Source organism: Corvus moneduloides, chromosome 6, assembly GCF_009650955.1.
Source record: "Corvus moneduloides isolate bCorMon1 chromosome 6, bCorMon1.pri, whole genome shotgun sequence".
Lineage (NCBI taxonomy): Eukaryota > Metazoa > Chordata > Aves > Passeriformes > Corvidae > Corvus > Corvus moneduloides.
The window spans coordinates 13897344-13910372 of record NC_045481.1 but is presented as its reverse complement, the minus strand read 5'-3'; the positions used below and the strand labels follow the sequence as shown (position 1 = coordinate 13910372).

The window sequence follows — 13029 nt, the reverse complement described above, 5'->3', positions numbered from 1 at the left end:
TCTGCATCTGTCTCTCACTTCACAGCTTGGCAGAATCAGGTGCAGCTGTGCGGACATTTGTATCTGACAACGAAAGGAGGCGGAATCACTGTCCCTGAAGGTGTTTAAGGAAAGGCTGGAAATGGCACTTAATGCCATGGTCTAGTTCACCTGGTGGTGTTCGGTCATAGGTTGAATTCGATGATCTTTTCTAACCTAATTGATTCTGTGGTTATCAGCTTGACAAAGGCCTTCCCAAACGTACTACAGCGTAAGACACCAAGGTTTCTTATAACGCTCAAAATTTTTTTCACTGAAAGAGCTGTGAAGCATTGGAACAAGCCGCCCAGGGCAGTGGTACAGTGACCACTCCCGGAAATGTTCTACAAACACGTGGATGTGGCACTTGGGCACGGTTTTCTGGTGAAAACGTGTCTAAAATCTTTTACAACCCGAACGGTTCCGTAACGCTAAAAACTTCAGCTCTTGGCCCACCGCGGGCCGCGGTGCCTGCTGGGAAGTGTAGTCCTTGTCCGCCCCTCCTGTGGCCCTTTGCTGCGCCTACGGACTACACTTCCCATCAGGTATCGCGACCAGGGAGGGACGGGGGCGGAGGGCCACGCTTGGCGGACCAATGGGCGCGGGTGATGCTGGGAGGTGGTGCCGGGGCGGGCGGGCCGCTTGGGGCCGCGGGCAGTGCGGGAATTTCGGACCGGGAGGAAGGAGCGGCGCCGGGCCCGCTCGCGCAGGAGGTACTTGGAGCCAGCGGCTGCCTCTGGGGTGCAGTTGTTTGGGTTTTTTTTTTTTTTGGAGGCGAGTTTTGAGGCATTGTTTCGTATCCCCTTCGCCGTGCCGATCGTCACCGGCTCTTCTGGCGTATTGCGGGCCGGTTTTCCCGCTTCCCTCGCGGAGGAGGCCGGTGGTACCGCCTGGGCCCGCTCGGGCCTTGTTTCTCCCCAGGCGTAGGGAAGGCTCCTTCTCTTCTCTTCTCTCTCCTGGCCCAGCCCGTGGCGCTGGAGGCCTCTTCCTGGGCCGGCAGGGAGGGAGAGAACGGGGGCAGGTGGGGCAGAGCTCCCTCAGTTTCACCCTTGAGGTATGGGGGCTCCTCCCTTTCCCGCCTTCCCGGGCTGTGGGCTCTAAAGCTGCCTTCGGTGGCAGCGGCCTAAGTTGTTTTCCTTCGTGTTTCTTTTTTTTGTAGCGCTAAGGCGAGGTGGAGGAGGCTGAGTAAAAGCTATACTCTGTGCCACTTAGAGGTTTGTCACCTTCAGGATCATCCCGGTGTGCCATCACCTTGGTTGGGAGGCGTTCCTGAGTTTTGTTTTGAAGTAAACTTTTTTTTTTTAAATACAGGCCTACAGATCACAAAAATATGCGATTTTAGGATCAGGAAAGGCTTGTTGTGTAAGAATTGGGCTAAGCTGGTTTCTGTCATTGTGGTTTTTCTTCACGTCCTGTTTCTTGCTATTTAAATTCCTTGTTTAAGACTTAAGGAGTTGCAGGCAGGGTGAATTGCGTTGTTCTCAATTTGTGCTTAAGCACTTTAAAGGCTTTTATTAATTTAACGGGAATCCATGGGCCCTTTTTATGGCTAACAAAAATACAGAAGGTGTTGTGAAGCTTCCTGTAACTATTACTGTGTCAAAGGGTTTGAGCCTTCCTCTGTAGGAATAAGCTGTCCACTAAATTCTTGGGGATAACCCTCAAATGAGGCAGGATTCCTGATGAACTTCAGAGCTGCTGCTTTTTATACAGTGTGCCAAATTATCAAAAAGCTTTTAAGTGTCTCACATGTATTTTAGGTATTTGCAGTCGGTATAGAGGTGAGGTGATTGGGAGTGACATGATTTGGTACCTTACAATGCTCACTGTTTTTTATTGCGATAACTGAGTGATATTTAGGATTTTCAGGAGAACCTTAAATGACCTTAAAATAACTTTAAAAGAAGGTAATGGATTTTGAGAAGGCAATTTTAAATTAGTAACACAGTAATTGCTCTTGTAAATGGCTGTTTCCTACCTCTGAACAACCTGCATTCTGAAATACTGTCATATTGGTCTGTTTAGCAAAAAAAGGAAAAAAAGGCATTGCCTTGCTCCAGTATGGTGCTGTTGTGATTATGTGTTTCTCAGTAATTGTGGTACATCAATGGCATTTATTAATTTGTCTAAAAAGATATTTTTGTTGTATTTCTTGGGGAAAGAACCTTAGTGCCTCTTCTTCCATAAGTGCCATTAATTATCAGGTGTCTTAATGGTCAGGAACTTCGATTGGAGAAGTCTTCACAGACGTAACACAATGACAGACCAGTCACAGGATGTCTGATTTATGCAAGAAAGTCTTTGTTCACGGTCTACCTTGCTTAGTGTGACAAGTCACTGACACATCAGTTATTTTTTGTGAGATCCCTCCTATGAAACAGTTCTACAGTATTCAGAAGTCTTAAAGTGTCATGTTCTTTTTTCCCCACTCCTTGAGCAAAAATTTAGTTTTGTTTTCTCCTTGTCTTAATTTTGTTTTCTTTTTTCAGGCAGACATAGATCTTGCTTTGATTAATGAACAGTTTTAATGATACATAGATTTCAGGTCATGCTGGAACTACCTGCTCATCTGGGAGCACAGGTCATCAGCACGCCTTCTCTGGGTTGACAATGAAAACAGGTCCTACTAAGACAGACAGCTGTAAAAATTACATTTTCCAGAAAATAAAAGAGGAAGAACAGGAAGAAATCAGTTTCATGTGACACACAGCAGAAATACTTCCTTCAAAATAAATTTGTTTTGTATTCATTTCAGAGTTTTGTTGATAATGAATGGCAACAAGAATTGAGAAGTGGCTACTCATATTTATTCTAAGAGTTCAAGTATTGCTCAAGTAGCAACCATTGCAGACAACATTTGTAAAGATAACACCACTGATACGCAGACAATTTTGCATCAATAGTGCTATCTCAAGTACAGTGTATTCTGTTTCTTCCAAGATGTTTTATTATGTAGAGGCTTTTGTAGTACTAAGAGGCTTTTGGAGAGAGTTTAGACAAATAGACTTTTGTTATTCATACTTCTTAGTAGGAAAACCTTTGTTTTGAGCACATTGTAGCAACATAAAATGCTGCTGTTTACAATCATGCACCTTGAAAATTGTTCTTGTCAGGCACCTTAGCTAAGTAGGGTCAGGTCTGACACTTGAATGATAGTACAGTACTTGACATCCATGGCACTGTTTCCAAGGACTTTAGCATGATTGCAGGAACTAATGAATTAAACTTCACAATACCTGTGGGTAGAAAATATTTCCTTTTGTTGATGAGAAGAAGTATTGAGAGGAAAGTTTAAGATTTTTTTTTCTTTTTGAAGGGGTAGTGGTGGTGAATTTTTAAAGTGATTTTAGGGAGAAGTAGATGGCTTTATTCCAGTTGTGCAATGTACAGAAGACATCTCTATGTTATGTTTCTTGGTGCCTAAGTTTCCTGACAAACCCCTCATGTTTACTGTGCGTTGAAAAGCACATAGAAAGATAGAATTTGCACTAAATTTTAATTGTCTTTTTTCATTTTTTATCATGTTTTTTTTTTTTTCCTAGTTCTGTATTTTCATGTAGAAAATTTCTGCTGTGTCCAGGTGTCTTTGGTTTCAATTAACGGAAGATATTTGAATGGATTTATCCAAATAAATGTGAAAGCATGTGCAGCCATTGCTTAAATATTTCCTTGGATAACAGCTTTTTTGCAAGAGAGTGAGTGCTTAGTATTGTGCATGCTGCCCATTGCAAGCGATCAGTGTTTGGCACCTATGGCCTGCTGATAGTTTGACCAACTTGTAAGTAGGCACAGTGCCATGTTAACAGATGGGTATGAATACAGACAGCCAAGAAACCATGTATGTGTATCTAGTGTATTTGTTAAGGGCAGGGTTCCCAGCTGGGGACGTTCAAACTTATGTCCATTTTGAATTTTTGCTTTTATGGATAAAGGAAGTTGTCATTAACAATTTTTTAAAAAAATAAATACCTTCAGGCGTACAATTATTGACCATGTTAAACAAAATAAGCGGGGGTGTGGAAGAAGAGGGAAGCACCAGCTCTTCCTTTGATACTCTTGAGGAGCTATTTTAAGTAAATTTAATTCCCTTTTAAGCGAGGCTGCTATCGAGTCTCACTGTGAATGTCAAAGATGTGGAGTGTATCAATAGGTTTGTTTCACAGGCCTGCTAGCTTTATTGTAAGAGAGGCTACACATTTTTCTTTTACAGGCAACAATCTGTCCAGCAGTCAAGCACCTAAGCGTGTCTGTCCAAGTCTTGCCCGAATTATTTGTAATGACTCAGAGATCAAGGGGGTGCAGTCCTTCAAGCCCTCTGCATGATTCTTACATTGACAATAAGTTGTTTCTTAGCTTGAGGACAGCATGCTCATTTTGGATATGTTTTGGTATCCTTTAGATGACAGTGTGTGTGATCTTGTCCCACATCTGAGTCACTGGGCAGTGCTGCTGATTTTTGCACTTTCTTTTTCACTTTATCTGAGTCAGCCTTGGGGCTCCAGACTTCTGGTTTATTTCATTACCACTTCTAATAATTTCAGTCTCCCCTTTGTTTTAATCCATTTCCTGATTTGGATGTCCTGTGAAGCTGCTTAAAGGTCTGCAGTGATCTTTTTGGCCTGCTCTTGTAAGTGATGTCAACACGTAGCCTTTTATACCACTCTGTTCTTTCTGTCACTTTGACACCATTGCTTTCTCACTGGTATGGTCTTATCTGAGCTGGCTGGAATTGTCTTTGGTACCTGAAAGTCTCATTTTTCTCCAGAGAAAATCTGGAGGAAGGATCTTCCTTCAAGACAGTAAACTATGTATCACTTGAAGATTAAAAAAAAAGAAAGACAAAGGGATGTAGAGAGGAGTTTCTTGGAGATTGTGGATAATGATGTGGGTAAAGCTAGTCTTAAAATTTATGTGTAAAATGTGTGTTGATTGTAGGGAAGAATGTTACTGTATAGAAGGGGAAATATGGAAAAGTAATTCAGAATTAAAACATCCTATTTTGTAATAATGAGGAAGCTTGTGCAATGTAGGTGTTGATAAATACCAGTATTTTCCTGTGATGTATTTCATAAAAGTGCTTTGTTGAAGTTACTCATTTAGATATGAGTACGATATTCAGAAGGTATTCAGATGTGGTTCTATGACATGAAGATACTTCTCAGATCAACAAAGACACTGAAAAAGTAGAACTTTGGCCTGTAATGATGCACCTTCTTTTCTGCATTTATTCCTGTATTGAGTGACTGTGGTGTCTGGAGACTGCTTGCTGCCAGAGTCCATTACTCTCTGACTAGGTTACTTTAGATGTTCAATGTATAAATGATGTAATATTTAGTATGAAACTTACTTATTTGAAGATATTTGATGCTATGGGAGATTTCTGATTTAGGAGAATGATACAAAATATACTGAAAACAAGATAATTGTGACACTTGGCAAAATACAGCAATTGCAATGCACAGTTCAGTCACAGAACTCTTGTGATTCTCATTACTGGTCTCTGTAATATGTTCACTGTCACGATGCTGGTGTCCCCAACCACCGGGAAGGAATATTTGGATTGCAACCAGCCCAAGCCCATTGTTCTTTCGAAGTTATTTTCCTAGTTATTTAGTTTTTGCATGCTTGTATTGGACTCAGCCTCCTATTCACTGCCCCCAAGATGGCCTGGCTAATCTCGGGAGACATTTACACCTCCATTTGATCCACTTAGCAATTCTGCGCTCCACTCAGCTGTCATTTAGCTGCTTTCCTAAAACAAAGGCCACCCACTGGCCCCCTTTGTGTTGCGCTCCTGTGAGTTCCTTTGCATTATTGCCAGAGATCCGTGGGCACATCACCATTCTCCATCTCCACGGAGTGTTTTATCCACTGTTGGGCTTTATTCTGTCACATTCCACCTCGAGGGGTTTGGCCAGTTACAGCTGCAGACTTGAGTATTAGTGGACAGAAGAACACTTTCAGGCAACTTGACAGTTATTCTTGTCTTTAGTAAGTAGAGAAGTGGTTATGGGCTTCTCTCTTCAGTTGCTATTTGGGTGACAGTCATTTTTTGAGGAAGAAAATTTGCTGAATGTACCCAGTTTTGTAGGAGGGGGAGTGCTTTTGGAACAGTTGTCACAGTTACGCAGTTTTCTATTTGGGAAACTAAAATCCTAGAGGAACATTAGAAATGAAGGAGGAAAACTGATGCCGAATAACTGAGTTTGCCTTAGGGTTATTGTATTGAGTAGCTAGACTACTATGAAAAAGTTATTTTGCTATCCAAAAACTTCCCAAATTGTGTATTAATATTGCTTCCTACTTCCAGCAAAATAATAAAATCCCACCAATCAGAATGGTATCTTTCAGAAAATAAATGTGACTTGTTTGTATGACATTTATCTGCATAAGGTAGAGGGAAAGCTCAGTGTTTTGTAAAACAATTTATGAAGGCCTTTCATGTAAAGAGACCTAGTGCACTCTTTGCTGTGTCATGGCTGCATTTGCAGTAATTTCTTTTAGTGCAGCAAAGTCTGGCTCTACTAAAACCTCAAAACACTTGCTCAAAATGAGGCCTTCTGCCAAGAAGGACTTGAAGGTGACGGTGGATGAGAAGCTGTACGTGAGCCATCAAGCAGCTCAGAAAACCAGGTGTATCCTGTGCTGCCATCCAAAGCAGCAGGGCAAGGGAGGGGGTTCTGCCCCTCTGCCCTGCTCTGGTGAGACTCCATCTGCAGTGCTGCATGCAACTGTGGGGTCCTCAGCACAGGAAGGACATGGACCTGTTGGAGCAAGTCCAGAGGAGGGACACAAAGATGATTAGAGGAATTGAACACTTCTGTTATGAAAGGCTGAGAGAGTTGGGATTATTCAGCCTGGAGAAGAGAAGTCTCCAGGAAGACCTTTTTGCAGCCTTTCAGTACTTGCAGGGGGGCTGTAAGGAAGATGGGGACAAACCTTTTAGCGGGGCTTTTTGCAATGGGACAAGGAGTAATTGTTCTCAGCTCAAAAAAAGAAAATTTAGAATAGATAGAAGTTAGAAATTTTTACAATGAGGCTGGTGAAACAGTAGAACAGGTTGCCTAGGGAGGTGGTAGGTGCCCCATACCTGGAAACATTCAAGTTTAGATTGGACGTGGCTCTGGGCAGCTTGATCTGGTTTGAAGATGCCCCTGCTCATTGCAGAAGGACTAGATGACATTGAAAAGGTTCTTTGCAATACACAATATGATATGATTCTATGATTCAGTTTGGCAGAAGAGGTGTATTCTAGTGGGCTGTTATTTCTGCAAATATTGCTTATCTGAAACCGGGGGTTGTGAGAAGGCAGCAGTAATACTTTCACACTTGGGATCTCAAAATAGGTATTTATGTGCTAGTTTTTGTGATGACCTATTCAATGCTGCCCTGTAAACAATAGCCAGACTTTCATTATTTTTTTCTTGCAGTTATATAGGAGAAAAAATAATTAATTGTTTGAATGACTTTTTATTTTTTACAGGTAAGGGGAATTCCTCATATTACTACTGAAGACTTGCAGTTTTTCAATATGCATGTTTAACTTCAGGAGAACTGATGAGCTTTATTTCATAAGTTTACTTTTTTCTAAGTTTAGACCTATGATTGGTTGTGATTGATTGAATATGATAGATTCTGAGGTTTTTTTTAGCATGTATTATACAAGGTCTTGTAATAGGTTTCTCTTGTGAAGATTTTTGCTGTCAAATTTTTTGTGATGCCTGGAAAAATTAGTCGTTTCTCACTTAGAATTCATGCCAATGAAACTGCTTACTGCATTTATTTTCAAGTATCTTTGTAGTAATAAATTATAACTTAAACAACCCATTCTTTTTTGTGCTTCTAACAGATTTTTATGTAAAATAAGTGGGATCAACATGTAACCTATTTTTTTTTATTTTTTCTTCCCTTCACTTTCTCTAGGGAAAATGCCAAATAATAAGAAAACTGCTGGAAAAAGAGCCCCTGCAAAGAGGAAACTTGCTGAAGTGTTTGGTCTGGGGGAGGTTCTTGCAGATACATCAAGAAAAGAATGGAAATTAGGTGCCCCTATAGGGCAGGGAGGCTTTGGACGCCTATACCTTGGTAAGTGTAGCTATCTTTGATAATGCTTTACAGTGGAGAGTGAGATGTTTATCCCTATTCAAAACAATGAAAAGTTAACCCTAAGTTAGAAATATGAAGTGTCTTCACGTGATCTTTTTTACTAGAACCTTAGCTTGAGTCATGGTGTTGGAAAAAAATCTTGAAAATAGATAAATGGTCATTTTAAATACTAGTTTTATGAGTTTCCAGTGGTAGTTCATTCTTTTTAAAAATCAAAATCTTTGTTACTTTTTAGCCATGGAAAGGATAGTTTAGTATTTATTTAAATTTGAATTTTGGTCTGGCTGAAAGACTGGATTTTTGCATGAGTGTCTTTATAATGATGAATTCTGAACTGAAACTGTCAGTGCATATTATCTGGAGGCTACTGGTCAGCCAGTATTTGGACTGGTTTAGACTTTGGTATTGCATTTACTTTTCCATTGCCTTGTGAACTTTTGGCATGCCATATCCTTTTTTTAATGTGACCAATGCTAAAAACAAATCAAAGAACTTACAGTTTAAAGCCTCAGTTCAGGTCTTGTTTTGCAATACTATTACAAGGAAAACTTTTTAAAGTCAATAGTGTTCCATACTTAGTACCTCTTTTACTTGGACACATGAACAGATAAGAGAGGTCTTGAGACTTCTCTGCTTGATTGCCCCTAGTCATTTTTCAAACAGTTTTGAAGGGATGAAAGTTAATGTGATCATTATAATATGGTCTTCCTCATCTTGGGGAAAAGGTTGCACTGGATTCATACTGAGTTGGAAAACAGGAAAAAAATCTGTCCTGCTTTTAAAATGAACAGACTGCAGCATAAGTGGGTTAAGGAGAAAAACAGGACCAGTGGGTGGCTTTTTGCCAGAGAAGCTTTCAACTACTTACTCAGCCTCGCTCAATGAGCTATTAAATTTACTGGAGTTCCAACTCTCGAATTCCTGCTTTGTTCAAGCCAAAGCTTGCTCTCTGCTTCCCCATCATTTGCAGAATGCTGTGACCCTGACTGTTCCTGTACTTTATACTTGCCTAACTTGATGTTCTTCATATCTGTGTCTTTTGTCACAAATACCAACAACTTAGTAGCAACAGAAAGTCACCTTTGGATACGTGACATGGCAACATGAAATTTATTTTTCTTTATGTCCACCAATCTGTATGTTTATAATAGTCCTAGAAAGCAAAAGGAATACTATTGAGTAGGAAAAAGTTATTGGATAATAAAAATGAACTCATTCATTTAGTAAACTGCCTGTACTCCTCAAACAGAAGGGAGAATGCAAGAATGCAATATCCATATACAGTAGCCTTCACATATAGAGTGATTTTCTTACCAAAGGCTAAGGTACTGGTCTATGTTCTTGTCAGTACTTAGTTACTTTGTTGTACGTTTGTCCATCCTGCATAGCAAGTGTACGCTTTGTGACAGTTTCCTTCCTATTACTAATGAAAGCTTCCTTTTTAACAGCTGATGTTAATTCTTCAAAGGTGGTTGGCAGTGATGCCCCTTATGTTGCAAAAGTGGTAAGAGAGCATTTGAATTTTTACTTCACAACTTGAAAATATTTGTTCTAGAATAGAATGTATAATTTAAAACAACTTCTGAAAATAATGCATTGCAAAGTACTATTTAAAATAAAAGTGTGGGGATACAGAGAAATGCTGCTGAGAATTGGGACTCCTGTGTATGAGGAACATCATTATGGAATATCAGTGGAATTGAAAAAGATCCGTGAGATGGATCGGATTCTCTGTCATTTGCTTCCTATAAACAGCACAGTTATCACCAAGTGAATGAAATCTGTCTAGCTTTTGGAGAATTTCTGTGATTCAGCGGCGAGTCTCTGTGAACTGTTGCTCACCACTGGATGTTGGTAAACTGACAGATGGCTCATGAGTAGAAACAGCAAAACTTTGATTCCTGAGGTCTCCACAAAGTCCTTTAAATGTTTTTTCATAACCCACATACATGTTCTAATTGCTATTGAATTAAAATATCACTGACACGATTTTTTAACCTAATGATTAGAGAGAAGAAAAAGCACTGTTGATAGCTCATTTTTAGCCCATTGTAGCAAATCAGCAAATTCTTTCTATTACTTGAAATATTCTTACAGTTTTAGTCTAAAAAAAGAGTTATTTACTTGGATTTGGCTATTTTTCTTCCTAAGGTATAAAGTATTTTTTCTTAAATTTTGCCAGAGTATTTTGTATAGGTCTGGTAAGATCTTGCAAAGTCTTAGTGAAAAAACAGGGAGTATGGGAATAGCCATAGGAGATCCAGACCCTTCATTATCTTGGTGGCACTTCTGCTCCTGCAATAAAAGTAAATACCAGAAAACTGTACAAGAGCTTCACAGTGTGAAAGATTAGTATTTCAGCGCAGTTCAGAACTGCACTGTTTTAACATTTTATTTGTAAAACTACATAATGATACTGAAGTGTCTTGCTGCAGTAGCTAGCCACTTTGTATCTATGTTAGTGCTTTTAACATTTGTTCCTGAAACTATAAGGTTAGGTTAAATTAGAGTAAAATACATTTTGGTTAGTATGTGCATTTAATCTTGGTATTTACATCTGCTGACTAAGGGGAAATTTTAGAATACTGGTTTTGATACTGTTCCACCCCAAGGTGCAGTTTGTGATGACCCTCCCTCCGAAGTGTTGTCTCTCGCTGAAAAAAGCAGTGCTTGCTGCGCAAATATCAGACTGCCACACTTTCAACATCAGCCTGCTGCTGCTGCCTTAGGTGTTCGTGGGCAGCAATTGCAGACAGACCGGGAGCCCCAGCCTGCAGCTGTGTGGTGGCAACCTGTGTTAGTATGTTCAGCCTGTACTGTTGAGGATGGGGTGTCCATCGTACTGGAGCTGTGGCCTGTTTTAGAGGCAGACATTGAGACCAGCAGCAGTGGTTTGCCTATGAGAGGCAGTGGCTTCTAATTACTGGCTCCTGCTGAGTTTGGACTGATCAGGAAGCAGAGCACCATTTAACTTTCATGGAAGAATCTGGTTTGACTTGCTGTGAAAATCATCAGATATTCATTACTTTACGCTGTGTGTAATTCCCGTCCCCCTCTTTTCCTGAGTTTGAAACCTGTCCATCTGCTTCTCTCCACTTTTGAATATAAGAGTTGCCCCAACTTTTGGGTTGCTCCTATGCTAGATTCACTTTGTTGCAGCATTTTGTAAATACCTCCATTGCTAATATCCCAGATGACTACTCACTTTTAATTTGCCTTTCGTAATTTTGTCTTTATGGCAGTAAAGAATAGCCCCAGTCTTTGTGCTAGCCTCACAAATGACCCATAACATATTATGCCTCTACAGTCTAGTAGAACACAACTACAGATAAGAGCCCATTTTCTGGTGCCTGGGTGGTTGCTAGTTTTTCTATCAGCTGAAGCAAAGTGGTTAACAGCTTTGAACAATTATTAGTATTTAACAAAATATGTGCTTCTATAAGTAATGTTCTTCAAATAAAGGTATTAAAGCAGGATGGAAATTGGCTTAGTCTTTGACATGTCCTCATAGTATTGATGTCTGAGCAGTATGAAATGGATCACAGCTTTTATTTAAAAAAAAAGCACTTTTTAACATGTGGACCTTTCAGATGTCATTGTTCAGGAGTGGATGCAGGGCTTAATTACATTTCATGACATTTCTGACTGAAAAAGATCAGAATTCTTAAAACACTACTTGAAATTTGTTGGGTTTTGACATGTACTCTATAATCAATCTTTCATTATGTTATCTTCTTGAATAAGAGTTTAATTTCAGTTTTATAAGTCATGTGTTTAGAATGACCCTGGGCATAAAGCTGTAGAAATTTGTTTGCACTCCTTCTGGATTATTATGGCAAATATTGGACATTGTGTAAGCTTTTTTAGTGTCACATATGCATTTATTTATCTGTAGGTAGAATTAATGGTACTGTGGGAAAACACGTTCATAGTTAACTTTAAGATCTGGTTTATGGCTAAATCATTTATCCATTCTCCAAGTATGAAAAGACAGCAGATTTTTCTTTCTGACCAGAGAAAGATACATCTCTTTTTCAGCACTGAGACATAAATTTTTGTGGAATAATTTATTTATAGATAAATACTGTATGAATTTTTAACACCTAATTTTTTGCTGTATTTTAGTAGGAAAACAACGTTGTTCAAACCTGTGTAAATGGAATGAAAATTGTATATAAGAATTCATATTCTAATAAGTTAGGGTATTAATAGATTGTTACGTAGGATCAAGTGAATAGGTCAAGTAATGTGTGTTCGAGATAGCTGCCATAGAAGAATTCAACTATTTAACCCTTCTTTTCTGCATATATAATCTCAGTATTTCTAATTTGTTGTACATTGTGGATAAATAAACGAACTGTGAAAGTTAATGTGCAGGTACCAAAGTTTGTCTGTGTTGATCAATTGATCTGACTGTCTTTGGTTTTGTTACTTCTTTCTGGTTCCTTCTCACAAGGAGATGCCAGAAAGCTGTCTTGGCTCCGTTGTTTATCAGGGCAGTGCTGCTGAGAAAGTGAGGTGGAGATAGGCTGTAGCTTTGTAATCAAGTGTCCAGGCGCAGGAGTGGTGCCCAGCTGGTGGTATCTGCTCCCAGCGTGTCCCTGTCCAGCTGTGCCTCCGAGCCCTCACATCAGTGCACCAAAGCCCGCGGTCAGGGGCGCATTTGAGCTCTGCCTTGCTCCGGTGAGATGAGAACAGCAGCGAGCCTCTCTTAGCTCAGTGCTACAGCCTGGCCTTTAGCAATTTGCTGGATCACTACATCTGCATTTAAAAGCCAAGATTAAACACATTTAAGATTGATGTGTATCTAATGTCATGTGATTGTATTATTCCTGAGTTTTTTTGCCAGTAATTGCATCCATTTTGTTATTTTTTAAGTGTAGGATATTCTAAAACAGGTATTTT

The 13029-nt window shown here is 39.7% G+C and overlaps 1 protein-coding gene across 2 annotated transcripts in view; it reads left to right on the top strand.

The window, feature by feature from the left end:
- The first annotated feature begins 598 nt into the window (after positions 1-598).
- The window catches only part of VRK1 (VRK serine/threonine kinase 1), a 38041-nt gene continuing 25610 nt past the window's right edge, over positions 599-13029 (top strand). The window contains exons 1-3 of one of the 2 annotated variants that reach the window (XM_032112616.1): positions 599-731; positions 7942-8103; positions 9573-9628. In XM_032112616.1, the coding sequence (XP_031968507.1) occupies positions 614-731; positions 7942-8103; positions 9573-9628 (336 nt within the window). In that variant the 5' untranslated portion in view covers positions 599-613. Of the gene's footprint in view, positions 732-1211; positions 1233-7941; positions 8104-9572; positions 9629-13029 lie in introns of those variants that run through there. The other variant, XM_032112617.1, reaches the window with a different exon arrangement.